Source organism: Geotrypetes seraphini, chromosome 11 (assembly GCF_902459505.1).
Source record: "Geotrypetes seraphini chromosome 11, aGeoSer1.1, whole genome shotgun sequence".
NCBI classification, from domain to species: domain Eukaryota; kingdom Metazoa; phylum Chordata; class Amphibia; order Gymnophiona; family Dermophiidae; genus Geotrypetes; species Geotrypetes seraphini.
In genome coordinates, this window is record NC_047094.1 from 15,565,098 (window position 1) to 15,592,210 (window position 27,113).

Genomic DNA, 27,113 nt, shown 5'->3' on the forward strand with positions numbered 1-27,113 from the left:
TGTTTCGGCAGTGAACTGTACCCCATTCTGCACCCATGGCCGTTACCCTTCTCACCTTACCCTTGATGGTAAGGCCACGTATGGAGAGCGGAGCTCTTCACTTGAAAGCCTTTTCTTACTCTATGAGGCTTAAGACTAGTACTAAACTCATGGTCCAGGAGTAAAAATTATTTTGAGTGGGAAATACTGACTGGCAACAATGTAAACTTATCTTTCCTGTACTTAGTTTCAACATGTTCTGTTGTTTGTGCTGTTTTCTCATAGTACCAACCCTAACAAAGGGCCTTGGAAAGTGACTCTAGACAGTCAGTGTTATGGGTCCATCATGAAACATAGTCAGAATCGCCAGCTACGAAAGGATCTCTTTCACGCCCACATGACCCGTGCCGGTTCAGGCGACCTCAACAACAAAGTTCTGCTTGAAGAAATCAGACAGCTCAGGTGAGACATCTTTGTCGCTGTAAAAACGGATTCATTTACAGGTATCTCGGTTGCCCATTAGAGAATGACATAGGGACAAAATGTTCACCGTCTCCGCAGGAACTCAATTACCCTGTCCCTGTCCCATTCCTGCAAGCTCTGCCTTAATCGCACAAGCCTCAAACACTTATGATTTTAAAGTGTTTGAGGCTTGTGCAGATGAGGGCGGAGCTTAGGCATTGGTGGACTGAGGCATTATGACATCACAATCTGAGCTCTAGAATGTTGCTACTTTTGGTTTTAAAGTGTTTGAGGCTTGTGCAGATGAGGATGGAGCTTAGGCATTGGTGGACTGAGGCATTATGACATCACAATCTGAGCTCTAGAATGTTGCTACTTTTGGTTTTAAAGTGTTTGAGGCTTGTGCAGATGAGGATGGAGCTTAGGCATTGGTGGACTGAGGCATTATGACATCACAATCTGAGCTCTAGAATGTTGCTACTTATGGTTTTATAAGTGTTTGAGGCTTGTGCAGATGAGGACGGAGCTTAGGCATTGGTGGAATGAGGCATTATGACATCACAATCTGAGCTCTAGAATGTTGCTACTTTTGGTTTTAAAGTGTTTGAGGTTTGTGCAGATGAGGATGAAGCTTGTAGGAATGGGACAGGACAGGAAAAGAACTCACGGGGAGAGGACGGGAAAATGAGTTCCCACAGGGATGGGGAAAGCTTTGTCCCTGTGTCCTTCTCTACTTGGGAGCACAATATAGAATATTGAATAAATAGTAAGAAACGTTTCAGCCTCTGATAACCAGAGCTGGTATTGTGACATCATAATGCCTCCAACCACCAATAAGAGCCAACCTCATCAGTGATGCCACAATGGCTTGATTGTCCTTTGCTTGGCTCACCTCTACTACACTATGATTTCTAGAGTGGTGCAGTATAGAGAATGACACAGGGACAAATTTTTCTCCGTTCCTGCAGGAACTCAATTTCCCCATCCCCATGAGTTTTGTCACTGTCACTGTCCCTGTCCCTGTCCCTGTCCCTTTCCTGTAAGCTCTGTCTTAACCGCACAAGCTTCGGACACTTATGCTTGAGGCTTGTGCAGATGAGGATGGAGCTTGTAGGAATGGGGCAGGACAGGAAAAAAACTCGCTGGTATGGGACGGGAAAATGAGTTGCCGCAGGGACAGGGAAAAATTTGTCGCCGTGTCATTCTCTATTGCCTATCACATAAGGTGGTGCTTTCCAAGAAATAACCAAATCGAGAGATGGTTCATTCAGCATAACATGTACACCTTTGAATTTTTATCTTAAAAATGGATAGAGCTGGATGAAGCTCTGTTAATCGGTTGAGCGTCATGTACGATATAGGTAGACAATTTTTCTTTTCTGTAGATATATGTTCTCCGTGGACAGTTAGGATCCTCAGCTACACTGTTGGTAATGACATTGCATAATATAAACTTTCACTAATAAAAGGAAAAACAGAAAAACCAATCCAACCGTTTTAATTTATGTCCATCGGGAGGGTTTGCTCATTAAAGAACTATACACTGCACAACAAAGTGGAGGAAAAAGCCTGAAAACACACAACAGTGCTTTACCACAAAGTAAGTCAAGCTGTTTATTCGCATCACCAGCATAAAAAAAAATCCACCGTTCTTTGACATACTTGGTCTCAAAATGAAAAAAACAAACTCTCCGTGTGCACACGTAAAAAACTTATCTGGTCACGCCAAGCTGCAACTCAGGTCACGTCCCACACTGTTGTAGAGAATGACACGGGGAGAAATTTTTCCCCATCCCCGCAGAACTCATTTTCCCATCCCGTCCCCATCAGTTCTTTTCCTGTCCCTGCCCCATCCCTGCAAGCTCCATCCTCATCTGCACAAGCCTCGAACACTTTAAAATCCTAAGTGGCAACATTCTAGAGCTCATATTGTGATGTCATAATGCCTCATTCCACCAATGTCTAAGCTCCGTCCTTATCTGCACAAGCCTCAAACACTTTAAAATCCTAAGTAGCAACATTCTAGAGCTCAGATTGTGATGTCATAATGCCTCATTCCACCAATGCCTAAGCTCCGTCCTCATCTGCACAAGCGTCAAACGCTTTAAAATCCTAAGTAGCAACATTCTAGAGCTCAGATTGTGATGTCATAATGCCTCATTCCACCAATGCCTATGCTCCGTCCTCATCTGCACAAGCCTCGAACACTTTAAAATCTTAAGTAGCAACATTCTAGAGCTCAGATTGTGATGTCATGATGCCTCATTCCACCAATGCCTAAGCTCCATCCTCATCTGCACAAGCCTCAAACACTTTAAAATCCTAAGTAGCAACATTCTAGAGCTCAGATTGTGATGTCATAATGCCTCATTCCACCAATGCCTAAGCTCCGTCCTCATCTGCACAAGCGTCAAACGCTTTAAAATCCTAAGTAGCAACATTCTAGAGCTCAGATTGTGATGTCATAATGCCTCATTCCACCAATGCCTATGCTCCGTCCTCATCTGCACAAGCCTCGAACACTTTAAAATCTTAAGTAGCAACATTCTAGAGCTCAGATTGTGATGTCATGATGCCTCATTCCACCAATGCCTAAGCTCCGTCCTCATCTGCACAAGCCTCAAACACTTTGAAATCATAAGTAGCAACATTCTAGAGCTCAGATTGTGATGTCATGATGCCTCATTCCACCAATGCCTAAGCTCCGTCCTCATCTGCACAAGCCTCAAACGTTTTAAAATCATAAGTGTTCGAGGCTTGTGCGGTTAAGGAATGGGACAGGGACAGGGACAAAACTCATAGGGACAGGATGGAGAAATTGAGTTCCTGTGGGGATGGAGAAAAATTTGTCCCCGTGTCATTCTCTATGTCGTTGCTCAGTCCATAATGCGCCAAAAATCTTCAGACAAATCCCAGCAGGGTACCTTGTTTCGCTAAATATATTAGCTGCTTTAGGGGAAATTACACAAATCAAATGTGCACGGACTGACTTTCAATGGCAGCTCAGAACAGCAGGATGCCAACTATTGGCTTATAAACCCCACCCCTCTACTTGGCTTGCTTTGATGACATCATTATTAGGAAACCAAAATTTAACATAGCCAAATGCTCAGAACACTCGAAAAAGCTCCAAAAACTCTCTAAAAACACCCAAAAACACGTGCCATTTTAAACGCTGGTTCAAACCGCGAGGCCATGCTGTTCATTTCAAAACTCCATTGCTGCTCTTTTTGATGTAATTTGCGTTTCACGTCTCCCCACCCCCATGCTGTGTGGGAGGGACCGAGTCAATGACCACACATTTGAACTCCATGAATTACATTACATTGCATTGGTGTCTTCCATCCCGCCAACACCTTTCAGTTCTAGTCAGTTTACAACAGGAGTTGGCCTGGGCATTTCCAGGGAGAATACATGGTTAATAGATGTAGTATGCATCGGGATCTGTGGAGGGTCGATCAGGTTTAGTTAGAACATTTGACAAATTTCATGAATAGAACAGTTTTAAGTTTTTTCCTGAATGTTTTGTAGTTGGGCGTTATAGTCGGCAGATTGGAGAGGTGGCGGTCTAGTTTCGCTGCTCTGGTGGCTAATAGTCCGTCGTATATTTTTTTTGCTTTGTATACCTTTGATTGAGGGGTGGGTAAAGTGTGCATGAGTTCTCCTTGGTCTGGATGGTTTTTATTTTTCCTGATTAGGCGGTTGCTCAGCTAGCTTGGTCCGTTTCCATTTAGGGCTTTGAATAGGGTGCAGTGGAATTTGTATTGTATGTGTGCTTGTACTGGGAGCTAGTGTGAATCTCGGAAAACGGTAGTAATGTGGTCATATTTTTTTTCAGCGAGTAAATCAGTCTCAGAGCTGTATTTTGGACTTTTTGTAATTGTTTTAGCATGTTGCATTGGGCATGACAAGTATAGGATGTTACAATAGTCCAGGAGTCCTAAGATTAGTGCTTGTAAATGCGCCTGTTTAACTTTCAAAATCCTATATGTTATCCTCCCTCCCTTTATCCCTCTTTCTTGGAATTCCTCAAACCCTAATACCACCAGATCCTCCCACAAATTAAAACTATCCTTCCCCTCGCTAAAAGGCATTTCCCACACAGGAAAGCTAGGAACCTCCCTCCACTTCAAAATCACTGAGCTCTGGAACAACCTTACCTCCCCTCTTCAGAACTTGAGCTCTCTCCAAGTTTTCCGCAAACATCTGAAAACCTGGCTTTTCTCAAAAAATGTAAGTCTCCCTCCAACTTAGGAATCAAGGAAACTCTTATATCTTGGCATCCCAAGTCCTCTAAATTTTCTTCACACTTCTACCTATAACCCTCTGTTGTAGTTCCTTCCTATTTCTCCTACTGTAAACTGTGTCGAGCTCTACGAACGTGGAGATGATGCGGTATACAAACCTAAGGATTAGATTAGATTAGATTGTACCAAGAGTTTGAATTGTTCGTTGTTGAAGTATTTTCAGATTTGACTTAGGTTGTGCATGGTTGCGAATGCCTTCTGGATCGTTTTGCTGATTTGAAGTTGCATGGTGTAGCCTTTGTCTATCATTATTCCCAGCAGTTTTAGGTTGGGTTGCATGGGGTACGTGATGGAGTCTATTTCTATGTTTGTTATGGTTGGGGTTTTGTTTTTTTCTAGAAGTAAGAAGTTGGTTTTTGTCTTGATTCAGCTGTAATTTGTGGTCTCTCATCCATTTTGACACTGTTTCTAGTGCAGAGTTTAGTTTGTTTGTTGTGTTGGGGTTGGTTTGGTCGAAAGGCAGGATGATGGTGATGTCGTCTGCATAGCTGTATGAAGTTATGCCTATTTCGCCTAAGCGTGTGCCACGTGTGGCTATGTAAAGGTTGAAGAGTGTTGGAAATAGTGGAGAGCCTTGGGGGACTCCGCAGGGGTTGTTCCAGGATTCCGACTGTTTCTTGTTTGCTTTAACTTTGTATTTTCTTGAGTGGAGGGATCCTTCAAACCAATTGTAGACTCTGCCTGTGATTCCTATTGCCTCCAGTGTTTGTAGTAGGATGTTGTGATCTACTAGGTCAAATGCTGCTGTAAGATCAAGTTGTATGAGTAGCATTTTTTTTGCCTTTACTTAGGTGTTGTTTGGCTGTGTCTAGGAGGGAGACTAATAGTGTTTCTGCGCTGTAGTTGCCTCTGAAGCCTGATTGTGAGGGGTGGAGTATGTTGTGGTTTTTTAAGTATTCAGTGAGAAGTTTTGCTACAAGGCCTTCCATTAGCTTGACGTAAAGCGGTATGGAGGCTGTAGGTCTGTAATTGGATGGCTGATCTGTAGCTCCCTTTGGGTCTTTCAAGATAGAATGAACGCCCCTGTTCCATACAATGAACACCCAGCCTATCCACCCCTCTCTTGTGTTGAATGTTATACCGGTGGTCAAATATCGGTGTTTTCAAGGACGTGTAGTATGCCTTATGTAGTATAATCCACAAGGGCACCTCAACATGTATAATCACATGAGTAGAAATACAGGAGGTCACAGTTCCCAAAACAATAGTCCTGCCAGTTGGTAACTGGACATTTCTTCCTTCTGTCATAATTTCACAGCCAGCACAATGCCAACATCTGTAATGCCCTCCATCTTTAAGGTGCTTATAAGAGGCATAGTAAGGGGGGTGCGGGGAGGCGGTCCACCCCAGGCACGATCTTCCTAAGATCGCTGCACCCCCTCCTCCTCTCGGTGCCCCCCCCCCCGCTCCTCTCCTTACCGCGTGCGTACTCCTTGCCTTCTCCCCCATACCTTTTTAACTTCCCTGGCACGAGATTGCTGCCCACGTCGGCACTGGTGCTCTCTCTGATGTCATTTCCGGGACCCGCACCTAGGAAGTGGCATCAAAGAGAGAGCCGACCCTGACGTGGGCATGCTGCTCACACCAGCGAAGTTAAAAAGGGAAGGAGGCGTGCACTCAGCAGGGGGGCGGGGAGGGACGTCACTGCCCCGGGCACCCTTACTATGCCACTCTATAAGACCAAACATTGACTAAGCTCGCAATATTAAAGAATGCAGTGGTGCATGTGAAAGGCCTGACAAGCTAGTTAAGTTTCATCCTGCATTCACAAAGCTATGAGAATGCTGTAAAGAAAAGTATAATACAGTACTCCCCCCAAATTCGTGGGGATTCCGTTCCAGGAACCCCCGTGAATTTTGGAAAAACTGTGAATGCGGTTTGAGGGGCTGATCGAAGTCAGGAGAGGGCAGCAGGAGCGCTGGCAGGTGCTGAAAATCATTCACGGTATTTTCCGACCGCCTCTTCCTGGTACCTAAAGTCAGGCTACACCAATCAGGAGCTGCTTTGACACACCAGATAGTGTATCAAAGCAGCTCCTGATTGGTGTAACCATGACTTTGGCACCAGGAAGTGGCGGTCGGAAAATACCGTGAATAACTGAGTCCGCGATTCGGGAACCGCAAATTCGCGGAGGTTTACTGTACTGTCAATTCAGTTTCTTTGTAAGTTAGTCCTTCACCAGTTACTGATAGATCAGGGGTCTCAAAGTCCCTCCTTGAGGGCCACAATCCAGTCGGGTTTTCAGGATTTCCCCAATGACTATGCATGAGATCTATGTACATGCCCTGCTTTCAATGCATAGTCATTGGGGAAATCCTGAAAACCTGACTGGATTGCGGCCCTCAAGGAGGGACTTTGAGATCCCTGTAGTAGATCAACATCTAGGCAAATACTGGACTGGATTCAATGGATCAAGAGTCTTCAGCTTCTCTGGAAATTCACTGTTCTCCAGAAATCCCACCTGATCTTTCACCACCACAGCCGATTAAAGAGTCGCACAGCTGGCGGATACTTTCTGCTCTAAATTCCTACGGAAGATGATGGTCAAACTAATTTTACATGTTCAGAATAAACTGGACCCCAAAACTAAATTTCTGAGAGCTTTAAACTATTTAGATGTCCCTAAGAAGGTGGTTGCTCTGTTTTTTCATGAAATTGTATTGGATGTTCAGGAATTTTGCAAACATCTTTTTTTTCTACAAAGTACGCTTCTAAGAACATAAGAATGGCCTTCCTGGATCAGACCAATGGTCCATCTTCACGGAGGCCAATCCAGGTCACAAGTACCTGGCAAAAACCCAAATAGTAGCAGCATTCCGGAACCCCAAGAGGCAGCAACATTCCATGCTACCAATCCCAGGGCAAGCAGCGGCTTCTCCCACGTCTGTCTCAACAGCAGTTTATGAATTTTTCCTCCAGGAACTTGTCCAAACCTTTTTTAAAACCAGCTACATTAACCGCTCTTACCACATCCTCTGGCGAATCGCGTTCCAAAGCTTAACTAGTCTCTGAGTGAAAAAATATTTCCTCCTATTGGTTTTAAGAAGTATTTCCCTGCAACTTCATCGAGTGTCCCCTAGTCTTTGTAAATCTTGATGCAGTAAAAAATCGATCCGCTTGTACCCAATCTACACCACTTAGGATTTTGTAGACTTTGAACTAAAAGGTTAGAAACTAAATACCAATGTTCGACCTACAATAGGTGAATATTGCTTCATCAATATGGGGCAGTGGAGTAAGCGGTGCGATGATTCTCAAGCCCAATAACCCTCTCTATTACACCCCACGCCCCCAAGGAAATACTCTAAATTGCTAGATCAAGTTGGCAAAAGGATATATCAGAATATCATGTTGAATACTAGGCACATCATTTTATGATGACTCAGTACTTATACAACAGTTTTTTGGGGTTTTTTAAAAAATAATTTATATTCTGCAAATCCTACAATTCTATGCGGATTACAAATTATTCAGGTACTCAAGCAATTTTCCCTAACTGTCCCGATGGGTTCCCACTCTATGTAATAATGTACCTGGAGCAATGGGAACTAAGTGACATGCCCAGGGTCGCAAGGAGCAGTGTGGGATTTGAACCCACAACCTCAGGGTACCAAGGCTGTACCACACACTCCCCAGTTGAGAAGTTGCTGAATTCTAGTCATTCAGTTTCCAAATCTGATACCCAGCAATATCCCTTTGGAAGAAAGTGCCAACTCTTTAATTAGATCAGCTTACGATGTTTATGCTAATGCATCTCTAAAGGAACAGCTGCGGCAATAGCTGCGAGAAATACGGTATGGCGAAAAGCTTTTGGGGCTGAGGGAGAATGTACATGAGTGCACAGCAGATGTGCCTTGTGCTGGAGAAAGTCTGCTTAAAGACGAAGTCCAGAAATTTGACTATTTGTTCAAAGATAGCTTCAGTTAGCCAAACTCTCTCTGTTGACGGAACGGGTCAGATATTGCCCACATATCGATAATAGGAGTCATGGGGGCAGAGAGTGGGAGGTGATTTTGGTAGAGGAGGGGATTCATTTTGGGCCAAGACTGAAACATGGCTAAATTGGAATTTGGGGGGTGGTTTTATCATCGAAGCTGAAACTAATGCCAAAATTCAGTCAGCCTCTAATCTAGTTGACTGGCTAATTTCTGCAAAATCACCCCAGGAAGTTTCAAAATTTATGGAAAGAACAATTCAACTTCTAACAGAAGCTGGATTTTTGATTAACGAGACCATTTTATCGATATATGGTCTGAAGAGATAAGATAGTGTTTCTATATGTTATAAGAAACTTTATTGGCTGCCTATAGTGAAAAGTATAGAGTTTAAAACTGTTTGTCGGATTCATCATATTATACAGGCACTAGTATTTTAGCCCGTTACATTAATGGGTGCTAGAATATATGTCTGTCTGTCTTTATTTCCGTCTCTCTCTGTCCTGCTGTCTTTCTTTCTGTCTGTCTCTGTCCCTGGCCCCCTTTGTCTGTCTGTCTTTCTGTGTCTCTCCCTGTCCCTGTGTCTTTCTTCTTTTCTTTCTGTCTCCCTTCCTCCCCCTGGTGAAAGAATATATGTCTGTCTTTCTTTCTGTTTCTCTCCATACCCCTGTCTTTTTCTTCCTGTCTCTCTTCCTCCCGCTGTCTTTCTTTCTGTCTCTCTCCCTCCCTGGCCCCCTTTGTCTGTCTGTCTGTCTTTCTGTCTCTCTCCCTGCCCCTGTCCCTGTGTCTTTCCTTTCTGTGTGATCCCATTTTAACATGCTCCTCTCCTAGTTTAGTCGTCATTTTCACTCCTTAGAAACAGAACTGTGTTCTAAAGCTGACTTTTGAAAATAAGGGCATCACTACCTGTACTATATATGAAGTCCACGTCTGGCAGAATAAACCATGCATCTAATACAGAGGGCAGAATTACCCGCCTGCATTTTCTTTGCTACCTAATTGAAAATGCTATAAAAAGCCAATTTAAAACCAATTAAAAATGATGAATTTAAGTTCCACACAGGTAGTATAAAGAAATAAATAAAAAACCAAAGGAAATAAGGTGACACCTTTTTTGGCAGGCGCCTACCCCAAAACTAGGCATGGTTAGGGTCAGAGTTTGGGCACGGAATGACTTAGAAACATGACGGCAGATAAAGGCACTGCATTCTTTAGGATTGTAAGCTTTGGCACACATCATGCAATAACATCACCATCACCGTGGCTGAATAATCTTGCTGTCCACAGAGAACACAAGTTACAGGTATGAAACATGATTTGAATATCTATGAGCCTTTTTGTTATTTACATCTGTTTATTTCTCACAGACAGGAAAAGGCTAAAATTCTGGGTTATGAAACCTATGCACATCTTTCTTTGTCATCCAAAATGGTACAACAGGTGGATACAGTTTGGAACTTTCTAAATTTCCTTCGCAATAAGAGCTACCCTGGTGAGCATCTACATCTTTTAACAGTTTCAGGGAATATAATGTAAAGAAATTGGATGGATGGAACTAAATAATAATAATGATAGGAGCAATAGGACTTACTTTTCTAAAGAACCCAAGCGCCTGACTTAGGGGCCTAGTTATCAATGTGGGCTACCATTAAGATTAGAGTTACCAGATTTTACTATTGTAAAATCTGGACCCAAGGCCCCGCCCTCCCCAGGCCTGCCTAGTTCTACCCAGCCCCGCCCCAGCCTCACCCCACCTCCATCAACCTGTTCTCTTGCTCGGAGCCGCATCGGGAGGACATCTGTGCATGTGATGTAGAGAATGACACGGGGACAAATTTTTCCCCGTCCCTGCAGGAACTCTGTTTCCTGTCCCGTCCCGTCCCTTTGGGTTCTTTTCCTGTCCCTGCCCCATTCCTTAAAGCTCCGTCCTCATATTCATAAGCCTCAAACACTTTCAAATCCTAAGTAGCAACATTCCAGAGCTCAGATTGTGATATCATAATGCCTCATTCCACCAATGTCTAAGCTCCGTCCTCATCTGCACAAGCCTCAAACACTTTCAAATCCTAAGTAGCAACATTCTAGAGCTCAGATTGTGATGTCATAATGCCTCATTCCACCAATGCCTAAGCTCCGTCCTCATCTGCACAAGCCTCAAACACTTTCAAATCCTAAGTAGCAACATTCTAGAGCTCAGATTGTGATGTCATAATGCCTCATTCCACCAATGCCTAAGCTCCGTCCTCATCTGCACAAGCCTCAAACACTTTAAAATCCTAAGTAGCAACATTCTAGAGCTCAGATTGTGATGTCATAATGCCTCATTCCACCAATGCCTAAGCTCCGTCCTCATCTTCACAAGCCTCAAACGCTTTAAAATCATAAGTGTTCGAGGCTTGTGCGGTTAAGGCAGAGCTTATAGGAATGGGGCAAGGACAGGGACAGGGAAATTGAGTTCCTCCGGGAACAGGGACAAATTTGTCCCCGTGTTATTCTCTAGTGCGACACAATGACATCACACGCATGTGCGCATGCATGTGACATCACCGCGTTGCATCCACACATGCGCAGATGCCCCGCCAACGCGATCCCGAGCTGGAAGCTTTTCAAAACCCGGACAAAGTACCAGGTTTTGAAAAGCCGTCCGGACACCCAGACATGTCCTCTAAAAAGAGGACACACCCGAGTAAATTCAGACGTCTGTAATGCTAATTAAGATGTTTTATTTTACTGCTAACTTGTACTATTTTAGCACAGGTCCAACTTATGCAATCAGACCTAATTACTAATACCTAAACCAGTGGTTTCCAACTCAAACCCTTTGCAGGGCCACATTTGGGATTTGTCGGTACTTGGAGGGCCTCAGAAAAAATAGTTAATGTCTTGTTAAAGAAATGACAATTTTGCATGAGGTAAAACTCTTTATAGTTATAAATCTTTCCTTTTGGCTAAATCTTAATAATAATATTGTCATTTATAGCTAAAGAGATATATGATCAAGAAACTGTTTTATTTTACTTTTGTGATTATGATAAACATACTGAGGGCCTCAAATTAGTACCTGGCAGGCTGCGAGTTTGAGACCACTGCTATAGGCTAAGGCTCTTTACACCTGCATTGTGATGTCATAGAACTTTATGGTTATGGAAACATACTAACATGATGGCAGATAAAGGCCAAATGACCAATCCACAGCATCCACTATCTCCTTCTCTCCCTATTGGCTAAGGCTCTTAACATTTGCATCTCCTCTTCCTATAGGCCAGTGGTCTCCAACTCAAACCCTTTGCAGGGCCACAGTTTGGATTTGTAGGTACTTGGAGGGCCGCAGAAAAAATAGTTAATCTCTTATTAAAGAAATGACAACTTTGCATGAGGTAAGTACCTATAAATTCAAAATGTGGATTATCTGAAATCTGAAATTATCAAAAGCAATTAATTGCTTCTGATAATTTCAGCTAGTCACAGCTGAAAGCATTGCAACATGCAGAAAGTGAAAAACTATCAAAGTATCAACTGCAAGAGAGAAGATTTTGGACCAACTATGTCGAGGCCCTCGGTATTATAAAGAATGATTCTTTATGGAAAACTTGTGCCTTAAGTGGCCGGCGGTCGCGTCCGCAACCCCCTTCAGCTCTCACCTCCTCCAGCACCAGACACACGCACAAGCTGCCCTGCCTCCAATGGTTACCTTACATTCTGGAACGTTGCCCGCCTCCCTGCTGTAACCTCACGCCAGCGCTTTCCTGCGTCGATCCATGATTGTGAGGTGGCGTGGAGAGGACATCACGTACCGACGCCGGAAAGCGCTGGCATGAGGTTACAGCAGTGAAGCGGGCAACGTTCCAGAACGCAACTGCCGGATTCTTAAGATACAAGTTTTCCATAAAGAATTATTCTTTGTAATACCGAGGGCCTCAAAATAGTACCTGGCGGGCTGCGAGTTTGAGACCACCGATCTAGAGTTAACAGTAACATAACAGCCCTGATTCTATAAATGGCGCCTGAAGTTAGACGCCTAAATCAGTGATGGATGACAATCTAGGCACCTAAATTTTTTAATTGGCTTAATCAGCGCTGTTAATTGAAAGCACCATTATAAGCAGATTGAAAAAATTAATTAGCCAGTAGATGCCTACCATCTCACAGTAGATGTCTACACCAAGGTGCCTATGTGTCAAGGAAGCATGGTTAGGGGCAGAGTTTGGGCATGGAGTGAGTTAGACGCTAGTATATTAGGCCAAGAAAACCCTCACTTAATGTACCAACACCAAATATTGTGACGCCTACCACTGACTAAGTTGATTTAGACACTGCCAAGCAATAGGGGCGCTCAGGAAGGATAAAGCCATAACAGAAAGGTTGAATGAATTCTTTGCTTTGGTCTTTACGGAAGAAGATGTAAGACATCTACCCGATGCGGAAATGGTTTTCAAGGGTGATGATGCAGAGGAACTGAAAGAAATCTCGGTGAACCTGGAAGACATACTAAGTCAAATTGACAAGTTAAAAAGTAATAAATCACCTGGACCAGATGGTATGCATCCCAGGGTACTGAAAGAACTCAAGCATGAAATTACTGATCTGCTGTTAGTTTGTAGTACCTGAAGATTGGAGGATGGCCAATGTTATACCGATTTTTATAAAGGGTTCCAGGGGAGATCCGAGAAATTACAGACCGGTAAGCCTGACTTCAGTGCCGGGCAAAATAGTGAAAACAATTATAAAAAAATAAAATTGTGGAACACGTAGACAAACATGATTTAATGGGTCAAAGGCAGCATGTGTTCAGCCAAGGGAGGTCTTGCCTCACCAATATAGTTGATATAGTGCATCTAGATTTTCAGAAAGCTTTTTGACAAAGTCCCTCATGAGAGGCTCCTGAGAAAATTAAAGAGTTATGGGATAGGAGGCAATGTTCAGCTGTGGATTAGGAATTGGTTATCAAATTGAAAAAAAAGAGGGTAGGGTTAAATGACCATTTTTCTCAATGGAGGAGGTAAACAGTGGAGTGCCACAGAGATATGTTCTGGGACTGGTTCTATTTAACTTATTTATAAATGATCTGGAAATTGGAATGATGAGTGAAGTGATTAACCACCCTCCCTCTTTATTATGCTACGGTAGAAGTTTCCAACACAGCCTGGAACGCTAAATGCTCTGATACTGGTCCGACACTCAAAGCGTTGGAGTATTTAGCATTCTGGGCCATGGTAGAAACCTCTACCGTGGCTTAGTAAAAGGGGGTGGGGTAAATTTGCAGATGACACAAAAATGTTCAAAGTTGTTAAAACGTATGCCGATTGTGAAAAATTGCAGGCAGACCTTAGGAAATTGGAAGACTGGGCATCCAAATGGGAGATGAAATTTAATGTGGACAAATGCAAAGTGATGCAAATTGGGAAGAATAACTCAAATCACAGTTACCAGATGCTAGGGTCCACCTTGGGGCTGAGCGCCCAAGAAAAGGATCTGGGTGTCATTAGTGATGTGGCAGAAGGAAGGCTCCGGCAGGGATGGTGGCGAAGCAAACCGTTCAGAGCACTGCTGCCGCTGCTGTTTTTGGAGGCCTCGGAGGTATGGTATGTCAGTCTCACGGTGGGAAGGGTGGTGGGGTTCTGCTGCGCAGGGGGATGGGTGAGAGGGGAGGAAAGATGCTGCACATGGTGGAGGGAAGAAAGGAAAGAGGAAGAATTGGGGTGGAGGAGAGGAAGGGAGAGATGATTGTTGTACATGAAAAAAAAAATAACACAGCCCCCAAAAATAAGCCCTAATGTGTTTTTTGGTCCCCAAATTAATATAAGACACTGTCTTATTTTCAGGGAAACACAGTATTTGGGTATCTGCCAGGTACTTGTGTCCTGGATTGGTCACCATGAAGATGGGATACTGGGCTAGCTACTTGGACCTTTGGTCTAACCAATAATGCTATTCTTATGTTCTTATTCTTATGATTCTCCAAAAAGCACCTAACTTCAATTGACATGTGGTAGGTGCTGTTTTGCAAGTGCTTATAGAATCTAGCCCAACACGTCTTAATGATAGTCCATGCTGATAACTCACCTCCTTAATTAATGAAAAGAGAAATGTCTCTAGAAATCAAAATCACTGCCATATGTACTAAAAGCGAGCCAAGGATAAGATAATCCAGCCATTGTGACATCACTGATGAGGTTGGCTCTTGTTGGTGGAATGAGGCATTATGACATCACAATCTCAGCTCTGGATTCCAGACACTGAAACTCTTCACACCAAGGGGGAAAGTTATCAACCTAGCCATCAAGACATGGGTTAAAGATTGGCTTAATGGCAGACTTCAGAGGGTGGTAGTTAACGGTACCCTCTCTAAAATGTCGGAGGTGACTAGCGGAGTGCCACAGGGTTCGGTCCTGGGCCCACTCCTCTTCAACATATTCATTGGGGATCTGACTCAAGGGCTTCAAGGCAAAGTAACCTTATTCGCGGATGACGCCAAACTATGCAATATAGTAAACGGCTATAATCTACAGGATGCTATGGAGCAAGACCTGCGTACTTTAGAAAGTTGGTCCTTGATATGGCAGCTGGGCTTTAACGCCAAGAAATGTAAGGTCATGCATCTCGGTAACGGAAATCCTTGCAGAACTTACACCCTGAATGGAGAAACTTTAACCAGGACTACAGCAGAACGAGACTTAGGAGTAATCATCAGTGCTGACATGAAAGCAGCCACTCAAGTGGAGAAGGCTTCATCTAAAGCACGGCAGATGATAGGTTGTATCAAGAGAAGCTTCGTCAACAGGAAACCTGAAGTCATGATGCCATTGTACAGAGCCATGGTGAGACCTCATCTGGAGTACTGTGTGCAATTCTGGAGGCCACATTACCGTAAGGATGTGCTCAGAATTGAGTCGGTTCAGCGGATGGCCACCAGGATGGTCTCGGGGCTAAAGGGTCTCCCGTACGAGGAAAGACTGAGCAAATTGCAGCTCTACACTCTTGAAGAGCGTAGGGAGAGGGGAGACATGGTTGAGACATTTAAGTACATCACGGGACGGGTCGAGGTGGAAGATGATATCTTTCTTCTCAGGGGACCCTCGACCACAAGAGGACATCCGCTCAAACTCAGGGGAGGGAAGTTTCGTGGAGACGCCAGGAAGTACTTCTTCAAGGAGAGAGTGATCGAGCATTGGAACAAGCTTCCAGTGCAGGTGGTCGAGGCACGCAGCATCCCAGACTTCAAGAACAAATGGGATACCCATGTGGGATCCCTACGAGGTCATGCCAAGGGATAGGGTCACTAGGACTTGAATGAGCGGGTCAGTAGAGTGACAGTATAATTACAATTATACTTAAGGGGTCAGAAGACTTAAAAGGGTGGGTAAATAGTGTGGGCAGACTTGATGGGCTATATGGCCCTTATCTGCCGTCATCTTTCTATGTTTCTATGACATGTTATTGTACCCCTAACTCGTGCTGTTTTAGTAAGGGACCCATGTTATGCAATGAGACCTAGTTACTAATAACTGGTGTTAACAGTAAAATTAACATGTCTTAATGGCAGCCCACATTGATAACTTCCCCACTTATTTGGTTAAATTTTGATTGGGTAAGTTAAGGTGATTTTCAGCTGAACCTGGCCAGCTAGGGTTTGGCCTGAAAATGATCTTGGCAACCTGAACTTAGCTAGCTAATGCTAATGGGAAAAAAATGACATGTATCGCAAAAAATAGAGGAGGTTAATATTGAGCCCACAGTGGTCAGCCTTTTTTTTTAAATGTCATCTGCCATGGATAAAAAAAAAAACCTTTGAGATATTCAATGCTGGTTTCCACATACCAGTCAGTGCTGGATATCTGGAATCAGTGTGAGCGGTGATGGTGTCTGGTTAGCGGCAATACTCAGACCCCTAACTGCATAACTAATCTGGATAATGTTATGATAGCCATTTTGCTGGCCTAACTTTATCCTGGTAGCATTCTGGTTAGTGGTCTGAATGTCGCTGGTAACCAGGTAACATCTGCCTCCATCCATGGAGCAGCCTGAACTGTCTGGATATTGCCGAGACAGCCAGAGGAAATATATCCCTCTGGCTTGCATGTATCCGGTTAACAGCATCGCCTAACTGGACGTGCCTTTATCAGCCCTGGAATTCCCCTCCAACCCTTTTGACTTTTAAAAGAATAGGCTTTACTGTTCCCCCTTCCAACTACTGATTTTAAATAAGGGATCTCAGGCATTGTCAGAATAGCACTGGATGCTGGCCTTGTAGAAAGGAGATCTGTGTCCTCCTGCCGGCTCGGCATTAGGAAATTTTGGGGAGTGGGAGGGGGGCTGGAGGATTTATTTGCATTTTACATCAGTGGCCTTCATATTTTTAGAGAAGAGAAACTGAGGATCTTATGTTTTTGAACATTAGGAAGTGGGAAGGTGGATTGAGGAGACAGTTTTATAAAGCACTGAGTGGATGGGAGGAGGATTAAGGGGATGTTATGGTAGACTTTTCTGAGATCAGGACACATGGCCCCGCCCTCAGCCCTGCCTTGTTCAGGCCAAGCTCCGCCCCATTCTGTTTCTGGCCCTGCCCCATTCTACCTCCAGTCCCGCCTCGCCCCTCCCCCCCCCCCCCACAAAGCCTCGTGTTCTTTTTCTGACCTGGGCGGATGCATAGGAGCCCTCCAGATGTGACCGGAAGGTCAGGGCTTTCCAGATCTTAGTAGACAAACTACTGGGTTTTGGAAAGAACATTCCGGGCACCCACACAGTCCTCTAAGAAGAGGACATGTCCAGGTTTTCCCAGACGTCTACTGGCTAAATTTAAGCCAGTTATCTCTGCACTGGTTTGGCTGGCCAAGTAGGGCAGCTTTTGCTGAAAAGCTCACTTTCTCCTTTTCTTCCTCCAACTTAGCTCCACCCACAACGCTACTCGTATTTTAGGCATCTAAATTTACCCGCTCGATTAGCGCACCTTACTAAAAAAGGGCCGCAATCTCTTAATGAAACTAGGCAATCCAATTTTGCTTCTGAGAAGAAGGAATTTTTAATTTCAAGAGGTCTATTTACCTAATGCTCTGGGGGATAGAAATGTAATATAAAGTTCTCAGATCACTAGCGGCTCCTTTTACTAAGCTACGTCAGGGCTTTAACGCGCAGAAAAGCGCGCACTCTAGACCTTAAGGCCAGCATTGAGCTGGCGTTAGTTCTAGAAGAGTAGCGCGCGGTAATTTCCTGCGTGCGCTAAAAACGCTAGCGCAGCTTAGTGAAAGGAGCCCTAAGTGCAGATGGTCAGACCAGATGGCATTCATATGTAATGTTGGGTTTTTTTTTTAACATTTCTTGCTTCCCCTGCTTTAAAGATGGCGAGGAAACTGAAGATACGCTGTGAAGATTTTTTTTTATTTTCTTTGTATTTCTTTAATGTCTCCAGATCAGGTAGAACTTTACAGGAATCATTTTTTAAATGAATACTAATTTGGATCGGTGTCAGGTCAAAAGCGCGCCGGGACAAAGGCGCGAGCAGACAACTGAGCGCAGTGCGGAGGTGCGCGCCGAAGAAAAAGACTGTTTTTAGGGGCTACAACGGGGGGTGGGGGGGTTCTTTACTTAATACAGATTGCGCCGCGTTGTGGGGGCGTTGTGGGGGGTTTAGGGGGTTATAACCCCCCACATTTTACTGAAAACTTAACTTTTTCCCTGTTTTTAGGGAAAAAGTTACGTTTTCACTAAAATGTGGGGGGTTACAACCCCCCAAACCCCCCCCCCCACAACGCCGCCGCGATATGTATTAAGTAAAGTGGGGGAGGGGGCTCAGTGTACTTGTGTGCCTAGGGGCCCTCGACGAATTAATCCTGCCCTGGATATTTCTCTTGTTTTTCACTGTGATGTACAATCTCTGGATGATGTAAACCTCATCGACCTGGAAGGTATTGCGGTCTAGAAATATATTTTAATGTAATGCTGAGCTTGCTGAACTAGACTGACTCACTCACTCTTCCCTAAGCGGGAAGCACCGCCTCCCTAGTACAGCAGAGGGGGCCCTATTCCTTAAACGGTGCCTAACTTGCAGGCGTCACTGGTATATTAGGTTTACTTAGCAATGCCTACGTCTACCGCGTCTTATTCTCCACTCCAAACCATGCCTAACTTTTCAGGTAGGCGTTGCAGGGCATCTCGACTTAGGTCTCGCTAATATCCGCACGCAACCTAAATTAACAATTAAAATAATTGCTTTGAATGGGTTTTTAACGATGTGGTCAATTGCATTAAAAAAAAAAAACCACATTAAAAACCAATTAAACCTCCTCCTTTTACAAAATCATAGCGTTGTTTTTACTGCCAGCCATGGCGATAACAGTTCTGACAGCAGCCAATGCTAGAAACCGCACTACGGTTTTGTAAAAGGGGTGGCGGGGGGGGGGTTAAGTTAGGCGCCACTAGGTATCCGCGATTAGGGTGACTAGCGGTGCGTAACATAGACGCCATCAGGCCCCAGGGTGTGCAAACTCTTTCATAACCCTAATTCTGTATTCTATAGAGCAGTGGTTCCCAACCCTGTCCTGGAGGAACACCAGGCCAATCGGGTTTTCAGGCTAGCCCTAATGAATATGCATGAGAGAGATTTGCATATGATGGAAGTGAGAGGCATGCAAATTTGCTTCATGCATATTCATTAGGGCTAGTCTGAAAACCCGATTGGCCTGGTGTTCCTCCAGGACAGGGTTGGGAACCACTGCCCTAATGAATATGCATGAGAGAGATTTGCATATGATGGAAGTGAGAGGCATGCAAATTTGCTTCATGCATATTCATTAGGGCTAGCCTGAAAACCCGATTGGCCTGGTGTTCCTCCAGGACAGGGTTGGGAACCACTGTCCTAGAGGACCACCAACCAATCGGGTTTTGGGGATAGCCCTAATGAATATGCATGAGAGAGATTTGCATATGATGGAAGTGAGAGGCATGCAAATTTGCTTCATGCATATTCATTAGGGCTAGCCTGAAAACCCAATTGGCCTGGTGTTCCTCCAGGATAGGGTTGGGAACCACTGTCCTAGAGGACCACCAACCAATCGGGTTTTGGGGATAGCCCTAATGAATATGCATGAGAGAGATTTGCATATGATGGAAGTGATAGGCATGCAAATTTGCTTCATGCATATTCATTAGGGCTAGCCTGAAAACCCGATTGGCCTGGTGTTCCTCCAGGACAGGGTTGGGAACCACTGTCCTAGAGGATCACCAACCAATCGGGTTTTGGGGATAGCCCTAATGAATATGCATGAGAGAGATTTGCATATGATGGAAGTGATAGGCATGCAAATTTGCTTCATGCATATTCATTAGGGCTAGCCTGAAAACCCGATTGGCCTGGTGTTCCTCCAGGACAGGGTTGGGAACCACTGTCCTAGAGGATCACCAACCAATCGGGTTTTGGGGATAGCCCTAATGAATATGCATGAGAGAGATTTGCATATGATGGAAGTGAGAGGCATGCAAATTTGCTTCATGCATATTCATTAGGGCTAGCCTGAAAACCCGATTGGCCTGGTGTTCCTCCAGGACAGGGTTGGGAACCACTGTCCTAGAGGATCACCAACCAATCGGGTTTTGGGGATAGCCCTAATGAATATGCATGAGAGAGATTTGCATATGATGGAAGTGATAGGCATGCAAATTTGCTTCATGCATATTCATTAGGGCTAGCCTGAAAACCCGATTGGCCTGGTGTTCCTCCAGGACAGGGTTGGGAACCACTGTCCTAGAGGATCACCAACCAATCGGGTTTTGGGGATAGCCCTAATGAATATGCATGAGAGAGATTTGCATATGATGGAAGTGAGAGGCATGCAAATTTGCTTCATGCATATTCATTAGGGCTAGCCTGAAAACCCGATTGGCCTGGTGTTCCTCCAGGACAGGGTTGGGAACCACTGTCCTAGAGGATCACCAACCAATCGGGTTTTGGGGATAGCCCTAATGAATATGCATGAGAGAGATTTGTATATGATGGAAGTGATAGGCATGCAAATTTGCTTCATGCATATTCATTAGGGCTAGCCTGAAAACCCGATTGGCCTGGTGTTCCTCCAGGACAGGGTTGGGAACCACTGCTATAGATAGTAGCTTGGCGAAGAGTTTTCTCCTGAAAACGGCAGCAACAGCTCCGACACTCATAGGAATTTTATGATTGTCTGAGGTGTTACCGCCACGACTGGCGCTACAAACCGCACTACAGTTTATAAAGGGGGGGGGTGGAGGGTAAGGAAGAATACTTTAATAATACGCTCTAGGTAGCTGGAGTTCCCAAAACAATCCACCCGGGACCTGCAGCATACTTATTCACATTAGACTCAATAAGATACCTAAATTTGGGATCTTTTCTCCCTCCGAGCCCTCCTCTGTTTTGTGTTGAAGTCATATGCTATCGTGGATTTACTTTTCAGCTGTACAAGCAGAACTTCAGTCATTGCAGGACTTTGCCCAACAGCATGGGCACGAAGGGAACCTGGAGAACTGGGACATTGCTTTCTGGATGGAGAGGCAGTATGAATCTCTGTTCAGGTAAATGTGTGGCCACAGATAGACAAGCTATGTTTAACACCTTCTTTACAGGTCTCTGTTCTACTTTCCAGTGGTCAAACGTGGGGCAGATTCACCCTAAGTGATTAAAACTAGAGAATGACAAGGGGACAAAGTTTTCTCCGTCCCCGCGGGAATTCATTTTCCCGTCCCACCCCGCGAGTTCTTTTCCTGTCCCCGCCCCACCCCTGCAAACTCCGTCCTCATCTGCACAAGCATCAAACACTTTAAAATCATAAGTGCTTGAGGCTTGTGCGGTTACGGCAGAGCTTACAGGAATGGGACAGGGACAGCGACAAAACTTGTGGGGACGGGATGGAGAAATTGAGTTCTTGCAGGGACGGAGAAAAATTTTGTCTCCATGTCATTCTCTACACTGCACCACTCTAGAAATCAAAATGTAGTAAAAGTGAGCTGAGTAAAGAACAATGAAGCCATTGTGACATCACTGATGAGGTTGGCTCTTATTGGTGGAATGAGGCGTTATGATGTCACAATACCAGCTCTGGTTATCAGCGGCTGAAACTTTTCACACTACACTTCCCCCTCCCCATTCGCGGTTTCCCTACTCGCGATTTCACATAATCGCGATTTTTTTTGGGGGGGAGAGGAGGGAAACCCCCCTCCCCCATATTTTTGTCTTCCCCCCGGCATCCTGGCCTTACCTGGTGTTCTAGTTGGTTTTCGGGGCAGGAGCAATCTTCCTACACTCCTGCCCCGTGCAGATAGCCATTAGGAAATGGCTGTGGGGAGTTCCCGTAGTCTCTCGAGAGACTGCGGGAACTCCCCACAGCCATTTCTTAATGGCTATCTGCACGGGGCAGGAGCGTAGGAAGATCGCTCCTGCCCCAAAAACCAGCTAGACCACCAGGTAAGGCCGGGATGCCAGGCGAAGGCAGAAGGGAGGCAGGGGTGGGTCAGAGCCGAAGATTCGTGATTTTTTCGCCATTCGTGGTCCGGCCCTGCCCCTATCCCCCACGGAGTAACGAGGGAGAAGTGTATTTATTTAGTCAATTTTCCCTACTGTTCTCCCATGTAGAGAATGACATGGGGACAGATTTTTCCCCCTTCCCAGCAGGATCTCATTTTCCCGTCCCGGCAAGTTCTTTTCGTGTCCCTGCCTCGTTCCTGCAAGCTCGGTCCTCATCTGCACAAGCCTCAGACAGTTTAAAATCATACGTGTTCGAGGCTTTTGTGGTTAAGGCAGAGTTTGCAGGAATAGGGTAGCGACAGCGACAAAGCTCACGGGGACGAGACAGGGAAATTTAGTTGTCCCCCTGTCATTCTCTAATTAAAACCCTAAAAAGAATGAATCCTTCAATGAAATGTCTGTTTTTGATCATTCCGTGTTCCCGTCACCTGAACCATCTAACGGAAACTGTGTATTAAGGACAATGATGAGATTGCCTGGGTAATCTGTACTATAGCTCCGTCTTTCATACGGAAGATCCTAGAACTTTGTATTCATTAGAACTAAATTGATTTGATGCACATTAATCTGAGTAATGCGTAATAAGATTATTAGCATATGTAAAAAAAACCACAACATTCTAACAGAAATTAATCTTTTTTTTCTAAAACAAATTTTGTGAAATGAACTGAAAAAGTCTCAGAATTGGGGTGGGGTGGGGGGGGGGGGAAGTCCATAGAAATTGAAACTGTCCCGTGTACATCCCTAGAAACTCCACACAGGGTTTTCCTTTCAATATTCAAGACTGTACTTTGTACCTATTCTGTCCATTCTTGGCCCCCTCACTTCAAGGGCAGCCAAAATGATTAAGGAGAAGGAAGACCAAGAAGTCCAAGAAACTTAAAATATAGTTAAGAATCTTCAACTTGGAGAAGAGATGGCGGGGGGGGGGGGGGGAGCGGGGGGGCAGGTGAAGGGGATATGACTGAGGCCTATAAAGTCCTGAATGAACTGGAACAAAGAAAGGGGAATCAATTGTTTAATCTATGAAAAAAATATAAGGACTAGGGGAATGCTCCATGAAGTAACATAGTAGCACATTTAAACAAATAGGAGAAAATATTTATTCACTTAAATAGTTAAACTCTGGAACTCTTTGCCAGAGCAAGAGGTAAACACAGTTAATGTAGCTGAGTTTTAAAAAGATTTGGATAAATTCATAAGAATAGCCATATCGGGTCCATCTAGCCCAGTATCCTGTCTTCAAGGTGGCTAATTCAGGTCACAAGTACCTGGCAAAAACCCAAATAGTAGCAACATTCCATGCTATCGATCTAGGGCAAGCAGTGGCTTCCCCCGTGTCTGTCTCAATAGCAGACTATGGATTTTTCCTCCAAGAACTTGTCTAAACCTTTTTTTTTTTTTTTTAAACCAGCCATGTTAACCACTCTTACCACATCCTCTGGCAATGCATTCCAGAGCTTAACTCTTCTATGAGTGAAAAAAATATTTCCTCCTATTGAATCCTGGAGGAAAAGTCTATAGTACAAAATAACAGTAGATCAGAATAGAGGTTCAAAACTCCAATGTAAAATTTATTCTCCACATAACATCCTAAAAGTTTATAGACCATTATTAAAGCAGACCTGGGAAAGCATGTGCCAATCCCTGTGGCATGGAATCTTGCCAATTTTATGGACTCTGCCAGATGCTTGTGACCTGGATTGGATACTGGGCTTAATGGACCCTGGTCTGACCACTAGAGCAACTCATATTCCCCATCATTAAACATAGGCACACTGAGAAGCTGCTAAAGGGACTGTGATTTTCAGCCCAAGGTCAGTTTACCCAAGTAAATCTCTTTGAAAACTGTCCTCATTATGTTTAGGCTTTATTGACCTGCATTAAAAATAATGCATTTTAATTGACCTGCATTAAAAATAAAAAGCTGAGTGATAATAAAATCAGGCAGCATAGATTATGCCGTGTATCAGAGTGACAAACTGCTGTACTGCAGTCACTCCATGTAAGAACTCTCTTCTCGTCTTGGCCCAACATTTTCCTCCTTTTCCTTTGGGGGTTTCCAGCTATAGTGCTATGAGCTGTCATTTGCTTCTATTCTGAAATATTTGTCACTTTTTAACTCTCTGCTCTTGCCCTTGAGTGATGGAGTAGCCTGTTGGTTAAAGCACTGGGCTGAAAACCAAGTAAGCATGATTCAAATTACAGTTGCACAAGGATTGAAATGTCACCCATCCCTGTCCTTTCCTAATATAGTCTAACCCCTACCCACACATACTCACTAAAATACATGCCAGCCCCCCAATTAATCTCCAGGATCCCCCACCCATACCTGCAGGAGTTGATGCTGTTATTTGCTTGCTCCCAGCCCTGTTTCCTCCCAATTTCAAGAGCCTCCCTTGGATTTTTTAGGATGCCATTCACTATTACACCAATGAGTGTTCTAAGCCTTAGTCTGGTGTTCCAATTGCCTCTTTGGACATTCCAAGCCTCATTCTGATGTTCCAAGTGCCCCCCCCCCTCTCTCTCTCTCTCTCTCTCTCTCTCTCTCTCTCTCTCTCTTTCTCAATGCATTCCAAGCCTCATTCTGGAATCACCAGAGGATTTGGCTACACTTCTGTGAGAATCCTGTGGAACTTCTTCCATACCTGGAGGTTCTGTGGGATTCCCACAATCCCCATTCCTATGCAGTTCTCTAATTCAAATTCTATCACTCTTCACACTATTTATTTATTCAATTTTTGATACTGTTCTCCCAAGTAGATGGTGACACGGGGACAAATTTTTCCCGTCCCGGCGAATTCTTTTCCTGTCCCTGCCCCATTCCTGCAAGCTCCGCCCTCATCTGCACAAGCCTCAAACACTTTAAAATCATAAGTGTTCAAGGCTTCCCTCCTTTTTAGTTTAGACATGATTTTAATTTTTTAAACTATGTTTTATTGTTAACCATTTAGACACCTGTATGATAAACAGTATATCAAAAGTAAAGAAACTTGGAAACTTGTGCGGTTAAGGTGGAGCTTACGAGAATGAGGCAAAACTCACGGGGATGGGGGCGGGGAAATTGAGTTCCTCTGCGAAGACGAGGACAAATTTGTCCATGTCATTCTCTAGGTGCGTGTCCATCAGACTCAGGCGCCAGAATCGCGGCTACCGGCACCTAAGAAAAAAACGTAGGCTCCAGTAATGTAGGCCAGAGTTTCAAGGGCCTACATTACCGGCACCTGTTTGTTTTTTTTTTAAGTATCGGGCCTAGCAGCGCCTAAGGTCATATCCGCCCCCAACCATGCCTACTCTAACCATAGCCGCCATGCTGTAGGTGCGATTCAGGAGCCTACCCTGGCAGGCGCCTACTTTTTTTTATTGTTTTTAAAAGATGTGGTCAATTACTGTGCCAATTAAAACTATTAAGTTAGGCGCCGGTAGGCGTGATCTAGTCGCCTCCCGTTGCCTTACTTATGGCGCAATTTATAAAATATGGCCCTTACTGCTGGGAAATTTTGCAGGAGAAAACCAACTTGCACTTTTCTGCCTGAACGTCAGCCACATCCTGTTTCATTTTCTACATCTGCATTTCTGTTTTTCAGTCTGAACGATGATGAGCTGAGATACTATTTTCCCCTGGACACGTGAGTGTAATGCATTCATTTATTGCCGTTTGCTTTTCTAACCCTGTCCTGTATGCAGTGGCGTAGCATAGGGGAGGCGTGCATACATTTTAAGGTTCATAGACTAAACTGCGCAGACAAAGCCGGGCCAACAATCGCGCGCAGGACATCAGCGCACTGGATTTAAACTGAATTTTAAAGCTCTCTGAGGGGTGTGGGGGAACCACCGCACTAAACTTAGTAGTGTTGGTGCTGCCATTGGGGGGGGTGTGGGAGGGGGGGAACCCCCCATTATAGAGGAAACAGGCTTCTTCCCTATTTCTAAGGGAAAAAGTTGTTTCCTCTGTAATGTGTGTGTGTGGGGGGGTTCCCCCACCCCCCAACACTATTAAGTTAAGTGCGGTGTTTTCTCCTTCCCAGGAGCGCTTTAAAATTCAGTTTAAATCCAGTGCGCTGTTGGCCTGCATGCGATTGTCGACCCAGCTATGTCTGCACGCGATTTTGATGCGTCACCCATTGTAGCGGTGGATTATCAAAACGGCTTATCATGGTCTTTAGCAAGCTTTCTAGCAGTCTCCGACACTGCCAGGCAAATGGGCTCTGGAATATTGAAATGAGCACTCCGGTGGATTCTTAAACATCGCTGTGTCATTCTCCAAGCGTGGCGTTGGCTTTTGGCAACAAAAAATCAGCGGCTGGTCCGGGGGTGCAGGCACAGTGCCAGCACTGTGAAAAGTGCATCTCGTGGCATGTGTTTTGACTGTGGTTAATGAAACAATATAAAAATTACTTGATTCATATAAATTATAGTCTTTTTTTTTGTAGGGGAATGGTAAAAGAATGCTTCTTGAGCGCATGTATGTTTTATAGCCGTGTCTTATGAGTTTCTGTTGGAGAAAAGGCATATCTTAAATGCGCTTGTTAAAACCCGACATTGCATCTCACCTCCCGCCACCAAGCAACCCCCCCAACATTCTCTCACCAGCGAGAGAGATGCCCACTCTCTCCTATCACTAAGCAACACCCCCCCCGGGGAGCGGGAGAGATGCCCACTCTCTCCCACCACCATGCAACACAACTCCAACGCCCCCTCGGCAGCGGGAGATGCCCACTCTCCCCCACCATCACACAACCCCCCTCTCTCCCCCTTACCTTACTTAGATGGCGGCAGGAAGGATGCCTACTCCCTCTGGCCAGCAGGCCCACCTCGTCAAAATGATGGGCCAGGGAGGGGCCTGAGGCTCTCATTGGCGCAGGTTGTTTAAGACTCCTCCTATGGGTAAGGCCTTAGGCAGCAGGGCCAATCAGAGCCTTAGGCTCCTCCCCAGTGCAT

General features: G+C 44.7%; 1 protein-coding gene across 1 annotated transcript in view; it reads left to right on the forward strand.

The window, feature by feature from the left end:
* The window catches only part of LOC117369376 (probable cytosolic oligopeptidase A), a 69,576-nt gene that overhangs the window by 24,676 nt on the left and 17,787 nt on the right, over window positions 1–27,113 (forward strand). Inside the window, exons 8-11 of the mRNA XM_033963859.1 lie at window positions 265–441; window positions 10,051–10,175; window positions 21,106–21,223; window positions 25,760–25,801. Coding sequence (XP_033819750.1) covers window positions 265–441; window positions 10,051–10,175; window positions 21,106–21,223; window positions 25,760–25,801 — 462 coding nt within the window. The remainder of the gene's footprint in view (window positions 1–264; window positions 442–10,050; window positions 10,176–21,105; window positions 21,224–25,759; window positions 25,802–27,113) is intronic.